The sequence below is a fragment of the Callospermophilus lateralis genome, chromosome 4, assembly GCF_048772815.1.
Source record: "Callospermophilus lateralis isolate mCalLat2 chromosome 4, mCalLat2.hap1, whole genome shotgun sequence".
Taxonomy (NCBI): Eukaryota; Metazoa; Chordata; class Mammalia; order Rodentia; family Sciuridae; genus Callospermophilus; species Callospermophilus lateralis.
Window position 1 is genome coordinate 21,956,313 of NC_135308.1, and position 20,935 is coordinate 21,977,247.

At 36.4% G+C, this 20,935-nt stretch overlaps 1 protein-coding gene across 5 annotated transcripts in view; it reads left to right on the top strand.

The window, feature by feature from the left end:
- The window catches only part of Palld (palladin, cytoskeletal associated protein), a 370,806-nt gene that overhangs the window by 330,517 nt on the left and 19,354 nt on the right, over window positions 1–20,935 (top strand). For 3 of the 5 annotated variants that reach the window (XM_076853649.1, XM_076853652.1, XM_076853651.1), the window contains 5 exons: window positions 8,056–8,191; window positions 11,510–11,608; window positions 12,356–12,406; window positions 13,562–13,783; window positions 18,406–18,555. In XM_076853649.1, the coding sequence (XP_076709764.1) occupies window positions 8,056–8,191; window positions 11,510–11,608; window positions 12,356–12,406; window positions 13,562–13,783; window positions 18,406–18,555 (658 nt within the window). The remainder of the gene's footprint in view (window positions 1–8,055; window positions 8,192–11,509; window positions 11,609–12,355; window positions 12,407–13,561; window positions 13,784–18,405; window positions 18,556–20,935) is intronic. The other 2 variants (XM_076853650.1, XM_076853653.1) reach the window with 1 other exon arrangement.

Sequence of the window (20,935 nt, forward strand, 5' to 3'; positions counted from 1 at the left end):
TAATGAAAGTCAAGTCAAGGAATTTGCCTAAGGAAAAATTTGGACTTTCTCCCCAACTTTTCTTTTTGAACTTGTATTTGGCTGCTAGAATGAAACATCATCTGGCTACAAAGAAGCTAATTTACCAGAGAGATTCAGGGTAGAAGCTTGATGCCTGACAGTTCTCTCACTAAAATGGTACCAAATCTTGCTTCCCAGGAAGATAAGTACCATAGAATCTGTTCTAATATTTCTCATAGAGAATTTGATCAAAGATTAGTCTTTCGAAGGCATTAGGTGGTAGTGCCCTTAATCATCGTAAGAAGAAACAGTGGTTTATTATGATCTTTGCTTTTAGATCCTCTTAAGAAGATAACAGTTTTAAGGGTTTACTTAACCTCAAGTAACAGGAAAACTTGCCTCTTATCGCCATCTATCATAGTTACTCATTTTATGAGGCCAAATATTTATAATTGTTACCACAAAACAGTTCTGTAGTTTCTTAAAAATTAATGGAGAAGTCACACTGTTCTGGGCTGTGAAAAACTATAGAAAGAAAGAAAGAGAGAAAGACAAAGAAAGAGAGAGAGAGAGAGAGAGAGAGAACTATGACTCCAAAGAGAAGTGGCAATACTAGATTCCAGACTTCAGCTCTGTGCTAGCCCAATAAGCCATTATTATGTGGTTACCCTCTTGTCTTGAAGGAATTTTCCTGTTGCTAAATCACACAATCTTGAAGAATTCATTCTTTTGGTTTGATACATGTGTCTTTTGAATATTTTTCCCCGCTGGTATACTGTGGAATCCATCATTTGCATTCTGAATTAAAAGCAAAATTTTGGTATTTATCCTTCACAATAATTCAAATAATCTGCCAAAGATCCAGTGTCCCTTTCAGGGTTTTCTATAACTAAATGGCATCTTTGAACTTTTAAGAGCTGCCAAACTATTGTCAAATATGTCAAGGTCTAACAAATGAATTGATGAATGACTCAATGAACAAACTCATTAAACCTTTTTTTTTATGCCTGCCTTTAGCCAAAATCTTAAATATCATTTTCAGATATCTCAATTTTCTTTATTATCAACTGTATACCTTCTACTTTATTCTGTGTGTGCTTAGCATTGTTCTTATTTCGATCTGTGGAGGCAGAGATTGGTACACCCTAGGTTTTTAAGTAGTCTGTGGAGATCAGGTTCTGTTTCTCTCACGTCTGGGTAGCAGAGGTCAAGACAGGGAACAAAGGCCTCGGACGCCAGTGATAAACCACAAAACCAAGAAGGAAAAGACTGGGCCTGCCCCAGACTTACAGCAACAGCATGTTGTTGGTCGACTGCGGTTTGGGGAACTTGTGCACATCCAGTTCCTCAAGTGTCTTCTTTCTTCAGGCAGCTACATTCTTCCCCAAGGTGACTGGGTCACTAGCAGAGAAATGTCACCCTGCTCAGAGGTGCTGACAGACACAAATGATGTCTGAATCTTTTTAAATTTCTTATTTGTTTTAATTAGTTATACATGACAGTAGAATGCATTTGTATGCTCTTTGTAATACATAAATGGGGTATAATTTCTCATTTTTTTCTGATTGTACATGTTATAGAGGCACATTGGTCATGTAGTCATATATGTACATAAGGTAATAATGTCTGTTTCATTCTACCATCCTTCCTGTCCCCTCCCTTCCCTTCACTATCCTCTACCTAAAGTAACTATTCTTCCCTAGTACCCCCTCTCTTATTGTGAATTAGAATCCGCATATCAGAGAAAACATTAGGCCATTGGTTTGGGGGATTGGCTTATTTCACTTAGCTTGATATTCTCCAGCTCTATCCATTTACTGGCAAATGACTGGATCTTTTGATGGAGACCGTGAGGAGAACATGCTTCACAAACATGTATTCCTGTAACCTTCTTTCTCCACACAGAAAACTGGCCCTACGAGAGGGTAGGAATTTCTGACTCTGCTGGTCTCTGAGCAGCAGTACTGAGTCTGAAACATGAATCAGATCAAAGCCATCTCCGATAATTGGATAGGCACTGTATCTTTTGCCCACATTGACAGTGCTGGAATCTGTTCTCATGAGAGAAAGCTACATAGTCACACTGCTACTGTGTCTCTTAATTGCCTCTTTCATGAAAGTAGGGCTTTGTCTTTAAATGATTGTCACTAAGAGCATGTGTCAGTAAGAACTTATATACAGATGTACTATTCAGAGCTTATATTTTGTAGCCACTCAGCTCTTTACAAACATATTTCAATGTCCCTCTTTCCTGACTTATAGGAAATAGAGAGGTGAGGAACATTGTCTTCATTCTACACTTAAATGGTAAAGAGATTTCCTAGGGTTTTGGAATAAGCCTGAGCCAGGAGGATATATAGCATGACTTAGCCGTGTCTGTTTATTGCTAATAAATGTGTTGTCTAACATTTCTTGATTATGAAAACTGTTGCAATAGCAACAAAACAAAGTTCCCTGAGTGGTAAGGAAAAGTTTGTACCAGATTTAGGTGTACTTTCAAATTTTAGATATGCAGGGCATTCTAGACAGTTTTCAAGTCAAGACATTGGTTAAGACTAACCAATAAAAATGAACCTGACAAAGGGACACTGGGCTTTGCAGACATCTCAGGATTTCTGTTTTTCTCATTTTTCAGGAAAACAGATTGGTGGGAACCTTGTCATTCTCCATCAGAGAGCAGAGACCTGGAGGGGCTGGGGACATGCCCAGGATCTTGTTATTAGACTTGTTAGGGTCCAGTATCAGATGATTTCGTTTTAAAAAAATCACATCCTTTTCTGGGCAAGTATTTCCCAACAGATTAGTAGGCAAGGTCACATCTGAGCTCACGAAGTGATGGTTCTGATGAAATATCTCTGCACCAGGGTCAGCTCAGAGTTAGACTTGTCAAGTAGTGCACGGCTCTGCATTGAGTTGCACAGAGTGAACCAATAGGTGTAGACAATGCATCCTTGTCATTTCATTCTTCACAATAGATAATGTGAAGAGAATTTAATATTAGAACATTTAAATAAGATCTCAGTACCCATTTTTGTACTTATTATTTGCATCACAATAAATTCTGTTAAAAATAGAATTGAATCACCCACATGGTGGTGCATGCCTGCAATCCCAGCAGCTCGGGACCCTGAGACAGGAGGATCGCAAGTTCAAAGCCAGCCTCAGCAACAGCAAGATGCTGAGCAACTCAGTGAGACCCTGTCTCTAAATAAAATACAAAATAGGGCTGAGAATGTGGCTCAGTGGTTGAGTGTCCCTGAATTCAATCCTGGTACCAAAAAAAAAAAAAAAAAAAAAAAAAAAGAACTGTCTACCAAAATTCAGTTTGTGTATCTTAGATGAATATATTACTTACCTAAATATTTGCCAGTAAATTAATGAGTTTGCTCACTCTGTAATGTTTGTGGAATTTAGTTACCCTCAGATTTCACTGAATTTGTAAAGAGGAGAATAAGACGACTTTTAACTAATTTAAAAACATTCTCTGGTTGCTAGATAGGCTCTTGATCTCTTAAATCGATGTTATATTCTGGAGATTTGAGTTTATGAAATACACTGACAGAATTGACCAAGAACAATTCAAGAGAAAGTTATATTCAAAATTCTTCAGTAGTTGAAAGAAAAAAAGTGAGAGAAAACCTCCTGGGTTTGGTAGTGGTCAAATCTGGAAGATTTTACCTTCCAGATGCTTGTGTATATATTTTAAATGTTTTACCCCAACCACATGAATATTATTTTAAAATGGCAAATGACTTACTGTTAAAGCCAGAGTAAACAGATCAGAAATGTTTTTTGCACAGTTGGGCTGAGTGTGTATACATGAAGTATAAATGTGGGCGGCCTGTTATGAATTGTTTACTGATTAAGGTTTGCCTCTGATTATGGATTTTTGTGAAGAGTTCTGGTTTTGGTAACAATTTACTTTGAATAAGCATTTTTCTTTTTAAATTCTACAAACCATCATGAACAGAAAGCATCCCTTTGTCACTAGATACTCTTTTTTTTCCCCCTAATGAGTTGCTACTCCTCATTTATCAAAAGTAGGTGACATTTGGGGGCACAAACCCACAACCATTTTACATTAAACTCCAGCACAGAAATAGTTTTATAGGAAAACAAACTCAGTTGCCAAAGCATTGCCTCAAAAATGTATAATTGCTTTTCTTTCCTGGTGTCTCCCCTTCCCAAAAACTCCTTTTCTGGTTTCTAACACTAAACTTACATGCTAACACTAAACCTTACCTTGTTTTTAATAGTTTCCTAAGGAGGTGCTCTCTGAAAAAAAGAAGAGGTTCTGTATTAGAATAAGTATGAGAAATACTGTATTGTCTACTTCTTTCCCCAAGGTTTATAATGGCATCTGTTGGCCCTGCTCAGGCTCATTCTGGCTGACCCGTTCTGCCTAGCCCTCTTCCTACAGGTTTTCATACAGCCAACAATGTCCTTGACCCACGGTCTCAGCTCTAGTGTCACCTTCTTGGAGAGCTGATAGGCAATACTAATACAGCTATCTACCATACATCTGTCACTTTGTGGCACTCACTACCTTCCTTCCTTCTTTTTCTTCTTATTTTCTTCCTTTCTCTGTCACCTCCACCTTACAATATAATTTTTCTAAGTATTTTGACTTAGTTTTGTTCAGCATTGTATTCCCAGCCCTAGAACAGCAGAGTTGAGCATTGAAAAGGCAGTCAGTGAGGGTTATTTGTACATTATTGGAAACTCTTGGCATCTTTTAAACTCCTTCCCCTCATTCATTCAGTTTCCCTTGGCAAGTCTCGTCTCTGTGATTCATTTCCATGCTGGACATTTTGTGTTGGCCCCTCCAAATCACTCTTACGATGCCAGACCCTGTTCTAAGTGCTTAACATATGCTAGCTCATGTTGTGGGCCTATGAGGCACATGCTGTTCACATGCACATTTTACAGAAGAAGAAACTGAGGCACAGAGTCATTAGGTAACTAGCCCAAGACTTGGAGCTCCTTGGTGGTTAAATGAAAGAAAAGAGAGAGAGAGATTGATTCCCACTTCTGTGCTTTTGATCATGCCGCCTCTGAATTCCTTCCTGTCCCCTTTGCTACCTGCCATCACCTTTCATAGTCTGCCTTAGGTACTCACCTCCTCAGTAAAGTCCTCAGCACTCATTCTAGCCAGCAGTTTTTACTGTGCTGTATCTAGGAGTACCATGTGGTTTGTTCCTTAACTTATTCCCAACTTGATTGTTAACTAACCTCTTGTGATGAAGGCCCTTCCTTTAGGATTTGGTTGTCTTTGCAATCCCACATAAGATAATGTTGAGACTATAGTGATAAAGCTTTTTTTTTCCTCCAACCCTTTTATGCAAACATTTTTCATTCATAGTAGGATTCCATGATGTCATCATGCAATAAACTCACTTTACAAACCAACTATTTATGTCTAGACTTAACCAGATTTGGGTTGATGTATTAACCTAGCAGTGTACCTTGCTAGATGCTGTATTCTCTACCTCTTTCCCCAAGCTTTATAGTGGCATCTGTTGGCCATTATAATGACTATTGTTATGGAATTACTATTGGATTATTCAGAACCAAAGAATTATAAGTACCTAAAATTCTATCAGTAAAGGAAAATGTTCTTTTTTCTTTTTTTTTTTTTTTTTTTTTGGAGCTGTAATAGATTTTTTTTTATCTTATTTTTTTATTGGTTATTCAAAACATTACAAAGATTTCAGAATCACATCGGTTACACATCCACATTTTTACATAATACCATAATAGTAACTGTTGTATTCTGCTACCTTTCCTAAAATAGAGGGAATAGAAGAATTAAGTTACATGTCCTTCTACTGTTGGCAATCTTGGTTTGTTTAGGAAATGGATTTGTTAAAAGAAATATAGAATGATTTGGGGTTTTATTGGGGGGTCAAAGAGTAAACTAAATGGTACTCTCTGAAATGATAAAATTTTTGGGTGGCAAGGACCCAACCCAAATTTGCTTCTCTATGAAATGTTTCAGAGCAGTGGTTCTAAGTCCCCCTAGAGGAGTCCAGTATAGTGAAAAGTGTTTTCTGAGCAACCAGACAATTGTAGGTGTCTTTTTACTTGTCTAAGGCAATTGTAGTAGTCTTTTAAAAATACCCATTCTCTGCTTTTCTTGTTTAAATGACCTATTCTCCCCTTGACATTCACCTTCCTACTCCTTTCATTCTCATCAATGCTGAGAACACAGCTCTCAGTGTAGCCGCCTGCAGAAACAGTGATGCTGTCTGTCATCAAAGGCTGCTCATCATCACATAGTTGTGCAACTGAGTTATGTTGTTCAGGCTTTGAGTAATAATGGAAAACTGTGTGTGCCTAATAATACCTGAATATAACAGAGAACGAGCTGTCTTCAATTTTGTCTTTCGGGTGACTTTAAAACCTAGCTCTTTTATGTCTCAGATGTAAGTCTGTAGTCAAAAGCAGTGCAGAACTTTACTTCCATTTTTGTAGTAGTTACTTGTCCCAAGTCTGACTTTTTACATGAGATCTGATGTTACATGGCTCTGGCACAAGTTTCCTTGACTGAAGAGGGAAAGAAAGGTCATAAGTAAAGAGAGACAGGACATCCACTCACTGCAGAAACATCTGCATGTCTGTTAACAAGTACTGTGATAAACAAAAGAGCCATGGTGAGAGAAACCATTTAAGGACACATAATATTAGTGTGAGAGACACCATAAGGAAAATAAACATGGTACCTGTATGACTAATTGGATAGACTTAGGGAGACTTTCCAAGAGACATTAAACTGAAGGCTGATGGAAGGGAGGCTCCAGGTACAGGAAAGCTAACAAACTATGCACGTTTCTGTTAAAGGTCCACATAGTGGTGAAAATTGAGATTTTATAAATCATAATTCCTATGATTGTTACTAACATGACTCAGGTTCGTAGCCCAGTCCCCTAAATAAATGGTATCCTTCTCAATCTCCAATGAAAAGGATACAATTTGAAGTTGAACTAACCATCTCTTTGACATTACAAACACAAAATGTCACAGTATCTAATATCTTTAGTGTGTTTTTTTAATATCTAACTCTGGTGTGCTCTCATTTGAACTTTAAGGGCAAATAACTGAAAAGGATGGACGTGAAAAATTTAGGTTCTATTAGTTAGGATATTTTCTACATATAAGGGACAGAAAGAAAGTTAACAAACTTAATACAGGTTGAACATCCCTAATTTAAAAATCAAATATCTGAAATGCTCCAATATCCAAAACATTTTGAGCAGCAACATAATGCCAGAAGTGGAAAATTCTACCCCTGATTTCATGTGATGGGTCACAGTCAAAAAGCAGGCACAGTAAAAATATTCTATAAAATTACCTTTCAGTTATGTGTATAGGTATGTAGAAAACACAAATGACTTTCAGGGTTAGAAATGGGTCCCATCCCCAAGATCTCATTATGTACCTGCAGATATTCCAAAATCCAGAACACTTTGACCCCAAGCATTTCAGATGAGGGATATTCAACATGTATTTGCTTAGAATGGGTTAGGCAAGTGAATTATGAAAGGACTAGAAAATTGAATCAAAGTATGAAAGAAATATGTCCTCTTTCAAATCTTCTCAAAATTCCTATGTGGTATATATTTTTATGTTTTACAAGAGGTTTTAAGAAATTTACCCAAGATCACAAACCTAATATAAACAAGGTAGAGTCAGATTTTAAACCTAGGCCTTATTATAAATCACATCAATATTTCACTTTACCTTTCTGCTTCCCTGGGACTAAAATACAGGCCTTTCCTATTCTCGGTATTGACCTAACCACCGAGACACACTCCCCCAAGGTATTTGAACCTTCTCTGAAAACTGGTTCCAATTAGTGTTTCCTGAACTTCTGAAACCAGCTTTCACATTCAAGGTTCTTTCCACAATAGTTGAAATAGATGCAGCATTTAAAAAAAAAAAAAATGTGGGAATGACATGTTGATACGTTGTTCTGTCTGTTTGTTGGACTTGAATTCTAACTTGGATTTAGATGCCTGACAACTGACATTATGACCTTGTGCTTTTGTTCTGTAGGGGATTTCCAAAGAAGGCCAGTCGAACTGCTAGAATAGCCTCTGATGAGGAGATCCAAGGCACAAAAGATGCCGTCATTCAAGATCTGGAACGAAAACTTCGCTTCAAGGAAGACATCCTGAACAATGGCCAGCCGGTACTTGACAGATTAGGCTGGACTTGGAAGATTAGCTATCCACATCAAATCTCCCTTCCCTGAGGCTTAGATCTTAAGATTTGTCTTCAGATTTTTTTCATCAACCTTGAATCTCAATATTTCTCTTAATGAATTAGAGAGAAAGGAAGAAGGAAGGGCAGATGTTAGTGTTGGGACTACAACAAATGAGTAATGATGATAAAGAAATGTGGGGATGGGGGTTGTGGCTCAGTGGCAGAGTGCTTGCCTACCACGTGCAAGGCACTGGGATCTATTCTCAGCACCACATATAAATGAATAAAGATCCATTGACAACTAAAATTTTTTTTTAATTTGAAAAAAAAGATATATGGAGATTCTGTTCGTGGCTGGGTAGGTCCTAGGGAGGGAGGGAGAAGATGTGCCCTTGGAACAGTTTGCACCCAGAAGCAGTCGATTATAATAAAAGTGCCAAGGAGAAGTTGGTTCTGTGGCATGTACTGCTTCTACCCAAAAAATACCTTAGCTAGAGAAATCATTGGTGAAGTTCAGACCTGTACTACCAGCTGATGACTGGATGGATATCAGTTGACTCAGAAATCTGAATAGAGAATTATGTTCCACAGTCTCATTCTAATTTATCAGAGCAAAACAGCTAAACTTGAGGGGGAATGTTACAGAATTGTAGAGTGCATATATAAATCTGGTGAAAAACATGCTATCTTTCGTCCTCTGGACTTGAATTTTTTCTTATCGAGTTTTATTTGGTTTTCACATTATCACATCAAAATATCATAGTCAATGGATGAGTAAAGCCAATCTAGCAACTAAGATTCCCCAGGCAGAGCAGAGGAGCCTTTTGTAGCTTTTTTCTGGAACATTACCAACAAATTTGCTTGGCTCTTGGATAGAAGAAACAGGCTTCTTCATAGAAAATCTCCCTCCCAGACACATTTTTCAGAGTGGAAAGCTCTCTATGGGAATCATGTTTTCTGAAAATTCTAATTCTTAAGCATTGATAGATAAAAATGTAAAAATAGACCATGGGAGATGTGGCCAATAGAGGAGGAGGGTTGAATGCTGACTTTAATTATTGGAGCATCTTAATCTGATTAAGGAAGATTAAAATTCTAGTAAGTTTTTTGTTAGTTACTCATTTCACCGAGTATAGGAGATCTTCACCAAAAGAAAATATTTTCTCCCTGAAATAAGTGATTACATGCTCTGGAAGTGTTCCCTGGCTCTGTCAAGTAGTCTTTGAAAGATTTTTTAAAAGTATGTATGGGAACTTTTTCAAGACAGGTAAAGGCATCTCTCCAGCTTTCCCCTCCCCTTCTTCTTTTAGATTATTTAAATATTCTTTATAGACTTAGATTTCTCAGTTCAAAGTAAGACTTCTGTAAGCTACTGTTTAATCATGTCATGCATATCTATATTTTTACTTATCTGTTACATATTTTTATATATCACTTTTATGTATAAGCATATATTTATATTTATCTGTTAAGCAGTGAATGGCATTCATAATGAGTTCCATAGACATCCACATTTGAGAGCCTAAAAGAACAAGAAAAGTAAGGTTTCCTTTTTAAGAAAATGGAATTCTTGAACCATTTTTCCTAATATTAGATATTCTGTTACTTAGTTTTGGCTTTTGTAAACATGGGCTTGTGTTTCCATATGGCATAGTGATTTAAAAACAAAACTTTGAAGTGAATTTGGCTTCCAATGGTAGCAGGTACACTCTGGTATTGGAACAGATATCAAATTGATACTTCTGCCTCGGAGAAACAAGGTGGATCCCCCACCAATGTTGATACAGTTCTCCATGAGAACACAGGAAGGCTTTAAGACAGCAAGTACTTCAAACTGTTTGAAAACTGAATTCACTGATTTTTTTTAAAATCATTTTGAGAGAATTAATTTACATAATAAGGTACTGGGCTGAATCACTTCGTGTGCCACTCAAATGTGTACCTCCACCTCTTTTTGTCCCCTGCCCTTTCTTTACTAAATGAAATACTCTGACCTTTAGGGCTGCTTGGCACTTGATCTCTTTCACTTCCCAGTTTCAGCTGGGACTAGAACCAGCAATTACTGGAATTGTAAATTTTCCCAACATATTTTCCTGATTAGAGAAATTTTAACAGAATTTGCATCTACATGCAGAAGTTTATCTGAAATAACTTTTTTTTTTTTAGATTCTGCCTTATTCCCTGTTTCTAATAAAACCCCGTTTGCAAAATGCCCCTGATGGGGCAGGTGAACTCTGAAATTTCCTCCCACATCCATAATTCTAAGCATTTCAGAATCAACTGAAGTACAAGAATCACCCCAGCCAGGGCTGAGAGTGTAGCTTAGGGGTACAGTGTTTGCCTAGCATGTCTGTGGCCCTGGGCTCTATCCCCAGCAAGAAAGAAAAGAGAAAAAAGAATCAGTCATCCCACTGACAGAACAAAAACGTTGGCATCTCTTATAAAAAGGACCTAGCAAATGGTTTTGGCAGACTCCAAAGTACTGATTGCTAGGTGCAAAAACACTACCATTTTCTTCCTGATGGGCAAGCAGTTTGCTTCTGAGTAGTCATGAATTATGGATGTTAGTTTTGGCAAATAGCTTTAATGGTCCTCTTGCTAATTTGGCCACATTCAGTCGTCCTTTGTGGATTATCGTATTGGCCCCTAATCACATACACTACGTAGCAGCCTAGAAAGTGCTCCTATCTGGGATACCTGACCCCAAAGCAGAAGGACTACCACTGTCAACTGGTTGAAAACTTTCATTTGCTAATATTTACTGAGTATATACTGTGTTCAGAATTACTTCTGTCAGTGATACCTGTTCTATCTTCTTACTGATGAATTTGTTCTCCTTTTGGGCAGCTTTCTGTTTTCCATGTCAGTTGGTCTTGGAGCTTACTTGGTTGTCCTAGAGCCTGAGAACGACTCTGAAAATAGCATTGCCTTTAAAATTTGCTGTTGGAAGATCTTTTCTTTTCTCTGTTTTTCAGAAAGGATGAGAATAACACATCTTTTCTATGGTCTCTGCCTTGCTGCTTATCATTTACTTTAAATCTAAACTGTATCAGTTGGTGGCATCCAAGATTAACTGTCTCATCTCCCAACAGTAGGTTAGGCCAGGAGGACTATAAGAAGTGGTGAAGGGCAGAACTGAAGCACAAGAAACAGACCCCTTTGACATGCAGCTGTCTGGAGCTGGAGAGAGAATAGTTACAGAAAATGTCAAAACTCATTTTATTTTTTAACTCTTCTTCATAAGGCAGTATATAATTGTGGGTTTTTTCTAATCATAAATTTTTGTGTGACTTGCTTTATTTAGAGATTAACTTATGAAGAAAGAATGGCCCGTCGACTACTAGGTGCCGAGAGTGCGACTGTCTTTAATATTCAGGAGCCAGAAGAAGAAATGACTAATCAGGTACTGTGTTGCTCTAGACTTCCTGGATAGATGACAATTATTCCGTCCCTTCTGACACTATTCTTGGGATTCACGTTGTGAAAAATAGAGGACAAGCCACAGACAAGCAGTATCTATGTCATCAAGCAACCTCACAATAATATGAATTGAATAAATACTGTGTGCCAGACACTGTGTTAAGTGATAAGAACTATTTCCATCGGTAATTCTTGTTCTTTTTATCTTCTTATTTATCTCTTTATTTTCCTTTTAAGTATCCTGATTTTTCTGTCTTTTGCTCTAATCCAAAATAGTTTGGTATGGAGAAACACCTTTTCACTGGCACTGTTTGAAGTAAGCTAGTATTTCCCACTATACTCTTAATATCTAGCCAAATACCGATGTTCAGAAAAGACTGCCTTTATCTTCATTTGCATTCAAAGCATAAACCAGCAAAAGACCTAAAATTCTATTTTTATTCCCCTGCTATCTCCAAAAGAAAGAAAGAAAGAAAATTCATGGAGCTGTTGTAAGCAGCTGTATAATCTCTATTGCCTCTCCACAGAGTTTCCAGATGTAGTTTCAAGTTAAAAGGGGAAAAAATACTTATAAAACAAATTTAAAGTGTCAAGTACACTCTCCTATTGAAAAATGTGCCTTTTGTTTCTCTATGTTAAATATTGCCACCCTGAAAGTTTCATTTAAAGAAAACTAGAAATCCTGCTACATCTTACTATTTCTATCATCTTGTTTTTTCTACCATTACAGGATGTTGGATCTCCTCATGCCTCTGTAGGGAGTTCTGTGGATGGTCAAAAGGTTCAACTTTTCTCCTTTCTTCTCTTTGCAATCTTTCACTGTGACTATTTTCTTCATTTTTAACCTGTGTGTCTGTCTTTACTTTCATATGTTAACTATAAGTGCTATGATTCAAATCAATTTCCATTTAATATCAGATAAACAGAATAACTACAGCATGATTTTTCTTGACATTTATTTTCCAACAAATTTAATCCTAACATTAGTGGAAGCTCTAGACTTTGAATCATGAAAACATTTTCACTTGTTATACACCTTTGGGGGATTACTTATTCTGAAAGTGATTAATTCCAGAGTAATTAGACAAAGCATGTGGTGTATTGCTCACAGTGTTATTCACAATACTATATTTCTTCCCTCAAACCAGCAAACTATTTTCTAAAGATGGCAGAACTTCTTTAAGAGAAAACCTAGTTACAATTACTCCCTATTTAATATGAAATAGGGAATATTTATAATGGGCTGCCTTGTCTGCGTTGTACTTTACAGGCAAGAACTGTAGGATCCACCTTAAACACCACAGGATATTGGGGTTCTTGGTTTTGCTTTGTGTTTTTTAACCAAAATTTTGACTGGAGTGCTATCCCTGTTTTTCTGTTAAAGAGAAGAGTTCCTAATAGCTGTAGAGCTAAGGAGAGACCCCTATGAGATGGGGTTGTTATGGGTAAAAAAAAAATCATGGTGCTATTTCTTCCATTATTCTGTGCACACTGAAGCTGCTTTCACATGTACTCTGAGCCTTCTGATAAAATTCTGTGCACACTGAAGCTGCTTTCACATGTACTCTGAGCCTTCTGGAGAGGTACACCTAACCTAAAGAGATCAGTGTTCCTTTATGTGTTATTTTTATGAACAGATAGGGAATACAGAGCCTTCAGTTTTTTCTTTTCTTTTCCACTTCATCCCTGTTTTTGTTTTGTTTTGTTTTTCTCAATGATAGGACTTGAAGACAATTTGAAATATCACAAATTTTCACTTCCAAATGGGTTTTGTTTTCTATGGAATTGAATTGGGTTCAGATTATGTTTTTAAGCTCTTTGGTAAAAATACCTCTGTCATCTTAGTGCCTTATTGGAGAGGGTGATAAGACTCATGAGACACATTGTTCTGTGACAGCTTGAGGTTGCTAACTTGAACTTTCTTTGTTTGACACAGGAATACAAAGTCTCCAGCTGTGAACAGAGACTCATAAGTGAAATAGAGTACAGGCTAGAAAGGTCTCCTGTGGATGAATCAGGTGATGACATTCATTATGGGGATGTACCTGTAGAAAATGGAATGGCACCGTTCTTCGAGATGAAGCTGAAACATTATAAGATCTTTGAGGGAATGCCTGTGACTTTCACATGTAGAGTGGCTGGAAATCCAAAGCCTAAGGTAAGCTAAAAATAAGACTTCTTAAGAGTTGTTTCAGTTTACGCTACAATAACAAAATGCCTAAGGACTGAGTAATATATAAAGAAGAAAAAACCTACTCAAATTAGTCAAAACCTAGTAAAACCTAGTCTATTTTTACCATAGAACTTTACCATTTTGGCTCATGGTTCTGGAGACTAGGAGGTCTAAAACATGGTGATAGCAAGGATTTCATCCTCTTTCAATTCATTGCAAAAAGCAAAAGGATATCAGATGGCAAGATAGAGTTAGTGTGCTAGAAAGAGATTGCTTTTATAACAAAAATAGTCCTAAAATGACCCATTAACCATTAAAATCCATGAATAGATTAATCCATTAATGAGGGCAGTGCCTTCATAACCCAATCACCCCTGACAAAGGTCTCATCTTTCAACTCCACTGCACTGAGACCAAGTTTCCAGTAATGAATTCCTGGGACATAACCAAACTACAGGAGTCACATTTTCTGAGGAAGAGTTTGGCTTCCAAAATATAGCAGACAAGATAGGAAGAAGAGATACAGACTAGCTTTCTCAATATGAGATGTTTTAAGTACTCTAAGTTGAGAATCATCTTCAGGACGCATTAGAAACCAAAGAGTGGAGGATGGGGGAATGGAGTTGGAGGTTTGAAGAATAAATCTGGGACAGGACAGGACAGGACAGGACAGAACAGGACAGAATAGGATAGGAGTGGCTCCTAATGAGAACAACTGAATAATTAACAAGGAGCTTTTCATACACCTACATCATTTTCTCCTCATCATTACTCTCAAATTGCAAATGCCTAAAGAGGGCTCTATGAGATTAACTTTCCCAAGGTCAAAGAGCTGGTAAGCAGCCAGACTTAGACATGAACCCACGGAGGTATACTATACAGAGAAGTAGTGTTCACCACGGGTGATAAAAACTTCAAATCTCTAATCTACAAAACCAAGGACTCCTATGTTTACAAATGGAGGTGGGGTGAGGAGTACAGTTTAGAAAGGATGATCAAAACTTCTGATAATGCAGGATTAGATTGACCTGGGTGGGAGGCCTCTCCCTACAACACAAGGAAATGCTGGTTAAGGAGCTGTTCTACCAATAAAAGGAGGTCTAGAATAAACTGTTCAGTAGCCCAGCAAAGCAATAAACAGGAGCATATATTTTGCTAACTTAAGCAAAAAGAATAGAAAAGGTGAGAAACTGAAACCCCATCAAAGGCATATATGGATATGAAAGTTAGTTCTGGATGATTAACTTAGTTTTCTTTCATAAGCATGCAGACTGTTTCTCCGTAGGACACTTTTCACAACTTAAGCCATCAGACTTTTGCAGGATAGAAGGGAGGAAGTGCTACTAAACAGGTTCACAGTCAAGACTTACAAACCATATGAGGAAATCAACAACCATGAGAGTCAACGACACAAGAAAAAAACTAGAAGCCTAAGAATTGTACATATTAAACCCTTTTAGGGAGCTCTAATAAAAACCTGAATTTAAAATGACTAAAATAATTTAAAAAGGAATAGAAACTCCAATGAGAGAACAGGACAATATCAAAAATGCAAATTTGTCAAGTATATAGAAATGAGAAATTTACTCTCTGGTATTAAAAGTTTAAAAGTGGGGGCTGAGGTTGTGGCTCAGCAGTAGAGCACTCACCTAGCACATGCACAGTCCTGGGTTCGATCCTGAGCACCACATAAAAATAAATAAAATAAAGATATTGTGTCCAACTACAATTAAAAAATAAATATTAAAAAAAAAAAGGTTAACAGCGGAGTACAAGAGCTGAAATGAGAATCAACAAAATGGAAGAAGGGCAAGTGATGCAATACCTGATACCTGGTAGGTGTTAATTCTCCGCAGCTTTGTGCATTTTTTGTTCTCACATTCAAGTAATTTTACCATCACTATCTTTCCTTAAAACTGAATTCTAACAAAAAAGCCAAGAAAAATAGATCAAAGAAAATGGCCTTAAATTTTCAAACCCATATCTACTCTCTAATAAAATGGAACTTTTAAAATAAACTCTATTGTTACAGGAAATTTCTATGCCACATTCTTGTCATAATTTGGGTAATAGCTGTGTATTCACAGCATGATATCAAGTGCATGTATTGAAAGTAAATTTTCAGCTTTTGAAGGAAATCCACTAAGATGAACTTCCAAAGTATTCGTAAAAAAAAGATCCCAGATTATTTTCAAACCTTACCCAAGTTAAGGTCATTAATTAAGTTTTAAAATCATGGATTCCTTTTTTTAAAATATTTGTTTAGTTATCGTTGGATGCAATACCTTTATTTTATTTATTTATTTTTAGGTGGTGCGACATGTTGTAGGCGAGCCCTCTACCGCTGAGCCCCAGCCCCAGCCCCAGCCCCAGCCTCACTGATTCCTATTCTTATAGAACACTTTACTCACTTGAAACAATGAACTCTGTTTTTAACATAACAGTTTTTATACTAGTGCAAATTTAAATGTTACAGATCTTTAAAGATGCTTGTTTAGAACTTTTATTGTCAAATTTTCTTCTTTTATACTTCTTTCTCCCCCTGTTACCCTTCCCTTTCTCCCTCCTTTCCTCATTCCTCTTCTTCTCCTCCCTGGATTATTAAAGAACTATCTCTGCCCTACTATATAATCATATTAGGACTGTTAACATATGGAATACTCATTGTGTAAAGATTCCTTTGTTTTGGCTTATGTTTTTACAAAAAAAAAAGTATCCCTTCCTTGTATTCTCTACCCCCTCCATTAGCAATCTCCGCAAAGGTTTGGAACTATTTATTGATTTCATTTGAAAGTTGTATTACAATTATAATGGAGGTGAAAATGATTAAAGGAAAGAACTCAAAAGAACTGGCCTTGTTACAAGAATGCAAAAGGAGGAAAGAGTGTACTAATTACACTTCACAATAAGTAATCCAACCACTAAAATTATACGATAATTAGGAAAGATGATGCTTTACATAATTTAATTTTTAGAACTGAAAGTTATTAGTCAGGTTTTAGTTCTGGAGATTAAAAAGTAAGATAATTTCTGAAAATTTGGAACTAAAAAATAGGGGTTAGAAAACCTGTAACAGATTCTGATAATTCAAGCATTTATTTAGTACTATATAATATATATGTATACACACACACACACACACACACACACACACACACATATATATATATATACTTTTCCTCTGTTAAAAATAGAAATTTCAAAAGATTTTTCAGATTCAAATAGTTTCACAGAGTTAAATTTGTATGGCATTTTATTTTCTCAGTTTGACAGAGTTAAATTTGTATGGCAGTTTATTTTCTCAATTTACATTTGATTTACAATAAGGAAGCTGTTATTTTTAAAACTAAATAGTCTAAAGTAGGTTTTCTTCTGTTGGAAATCAATTAGGAATGCTTTTGGTTGCAAAGGACTAAAAAGTATTTACTGCAGTTTAATAAGGGGGAGGATCTATTTTATTAGATTATTATTACAATGTATTATGATTTGATAACATTATTATAACGTGAAGTCTGGGGTGGGCTGACATCTCAGTCATGTTAGGGCTGCTTTACTATCATTCATTATGATCTTGCAACTGTGTAGTTCATAACCAAAATTAAAAATAACAAATTATCAGACAATTTTGGGCCACTTTTATTCAAAGGTGAGGAAAGGGGGGTTGTCTATGGAAGAGGAAGTTGAGCTACTTGAAATTTTTAAAATTTTTTTCACACTTAATTTCCTATCAAACCAAGATATATAACTGAAAGTTATTGTACTTTTCAGTAATACTGTGTTTCTTTAATACCTTTGGGAGAGTTGACAAGTGTTCAACTTTTGATCATATTCTTCTTGGCCCAGAATAAAGCAATAAGAGTTCTCACCATCTCCAAAGCTGAACTGCTGCGTCCCTCCCCGCCATTCTTCCCCCCCCCCCATTTTCTATGGGCTCATATTAATTATACATGACATCAGAATTCATTTTGACACAATCATAAAAGCATGGAATATAATTTGCTGTATTTCAGTCCCCAGTACTTCCTCTTCCCTCCCCCTCCCCCTGTTCTGTTCCCTCTAATCCGCTTTCCTGCCACTCTTTTACTCATTTAACACAACTCAGTGGCATGATTAGAGTGTGGGGTCTGTGACTGTCCTTCAGAACAAGCTATTTTACCTTTGACTTACAAGAAATACATTTTACTTATGAATACATTTTTTAAAACAGAAGCAAAAAGAAAAATGCCTATAATGTTTGATAGAAATAATCAGTGCCAAAATTCTCTATATATCCCTTTGTGCAAATAAATTAATGTAAATATCATATTTTTAACAACAAAAAGAAGATATATCTTTAAAGAAAGGAGGACTAGAACCTGGGGTATAACTCAGTAGTACAGTGTTTGTCTAGCATGCATGAAGCTCTGGGTTCAATTCCCAGCATCAAGAGGCAAAAAGAGGTATATAATTTTTAAAAAACTAAAATCGTTTGTTACTTGCTTTTTTCCTATTCAGGTATTTGGTTTTAACATTTAACATGAAAAATCAGATCAATCCTTTAGACCACACTGTTATCAGTCCTCTAAACACAGTAAGAGCACATTCTTCATCTTTGTTTACTTGTACAGATCTATTGGTTTAAAGATGGGAAACAGATCTCTCCAAAGAGTGATCACTACACCATTCAAAGAGATCTCGATGGGACCTGCTCTCTCCACACCTCAGCCTCTACCTTAGACGATGATGGAAATTTTACAATTATGGCTGCCAACCCTCAGGTAAAAAGGGGTGTAGGTTTGGGCTCTTTGCTTAACAGCACTTACAGGCATTTGATTGGACAGAGGAACTGTTTGATTGAAAGATGAAGTTGTACTTCTTTCACTTATGAAACTGTTTTTTGGCTCTTTGCTTAACAGCATTTACAGGCATTTGATTGGTCAGAGGAACTGTTTGATTGAAAGATGAAGTTGTACTTCTTTCACTTATGAAACTGTTTTTCCAAATCCAATAGCCATCTTGGTTTCAGAGGCCAGAAAATTTCCTTGTTCCACATTTATTTATTCCATCAGGTGTTCTTCTCTAGCAATGATTCTGGTGCAGATATGCATTCCTTCCATAAATATTAAGGCTTCCTGTGTATACACCTCTTATGGAGGTTATGGGGTCATAATGGTGGACAGGCTAGTCCTGCAGTAGAAAATAATCTAATATGATTTCTAGTAGGATTAAGTCCTATAAAGAAAATAAAGGAGAAAGAAAGGATACAGTGTAGTGTGTACAAATTTTAGTAACAGAATGCAAAAAAAAAAATTTTTTTTTAAGAAGTACACACAAACATCAATGAACTTCTTGGCCCAGGATTAGAGTAATAGAGTTCTGTCCTCATCAGGCATCGAAATCTGTGAATGCCTATATATAGCATGTTTGTATCAAATTTTTTTGTCTTGTATTTGCCCTTAGATTTAGGGCCAAAAATTGCCTTCTTAGTATTTAATGAAGGGTTGCTGGATATCATCATGTTTCCAATTCAAGCCCACAAATTTTTTCTTGAGCATCTTATATACTTTAGGCATTATGCTAACTACAGAGGTCACAAAATTGAGTGAGTGATTTTGTATCTTAAGATTCAATGTGTAACAGGGTAATTTTACTGAATTCACTGAAGTTGTATAAGTCATAGGCTTTTTTTTTTAAGGAAGCTAAAATTAACAATTATATGTATAACTAATAATGATTGTTCAGAAGTTCTTTTTAAAGTCTCTGATTTATTTATGTTGTTCCATATTTTGTTATATCTTTCAAAGATTAGAAAATGTAGGATTTAAACAAGGCTTACAGGCTTTTAGACATTTGTACAAGGTATCCTATCCCAATATTCCATTGTCATATAAAGATATTTTCTGCAATAATATTAAGATTAGAATGATACTCAAATTATCCAACTAATCATGTTTGACAGCACAGCAGACTCTTCACTGTCATTGAAAAGTTTCTACGTTAATGCACCTTCTTGAGGTTCTAATTTTGTCCATAAATACATGACCATCACCCCGAAAAAGTGAAAAGCATAGTCTCTATTAAGAAGTTGCACTTTAATGAGTATGTTCACATTTGCATAATTGTAAGAGAGAGCAAAAGCAGAGGTTGCTTTTTTGTCTTATTATATTTTCTATGTGTTTCCTTGACTATCAACAGACTTCATCCTTCTGCCTGTTTAAAAGAAAAATGGTAGAGAACTCAACAAAATCCAGAATTCTTCATTGGATCCTTTATTATTCTTATTCTCTAGAACGACTGGGATTTATTCTGGGGATAGAATTATGTGTGTTTCTTAAGTACGTGGCAGAACTGGGTTCCTGCTTTTAATTTCAAGGCATTTTTCCTAGCATATTTTAAATTGTTATTGTAGTAAGCCATTTTATAGAACAAAAGAACATAAATGTAAAAATGCAATTGTGGGTCTGCTTCTGCTCTTCTTCAAATTATACTAATGTATTTGTACATATGGAAAAGTTCTAATCCAGGAAAGGTGCAGTGCTCACGGCCAATGGCAGCATGCAGAGTTTAAGACAACAGGCCAGCCTCAAGGGTCAATAGTGTCTGATCGCTTACACTCCTGACAAACATGATAGAGTCACTATTGAGAGCTACTGAAGATCCCCCTTATACCATTCCACACCTATAGCATGACATTACATTGTACTCATAAATATGTTCAATTATGTCTTAATTAAAATAAAAACCAATCTTAAAAAATGAAGGTAATCTTACCCAAAGCCCTGTGTAAGAGCCCCAGACCCTCCCAAAAGATCTCCTTTGTAAACAGGGGAAAAGGAGAAAGGGAAGGAAATCAAAGAAATGACGCGGAGAGCAGAGTATAGGGGTGAAGAGCATGAGCTCTGGCATCAGCAGATCAGAGAGTTCTAACTCTGTCACTTATTACCTATGTGACTTTATCAAGTCACTTCACCTCTTTATGCCTGTTTCCTCTTCTAAAATATCAGAATAACAATATGGACCCATATAGTACATGTAAAAAGCACTCAGCTTACCTGGAACATAATATGCTTTCAATAAATGCTACTTTCATTATTCTAATTCACAAACACTAATTCCCATCTTAAAAATAGCAATCCTAAGACTTGGCAGAAGCCTGTG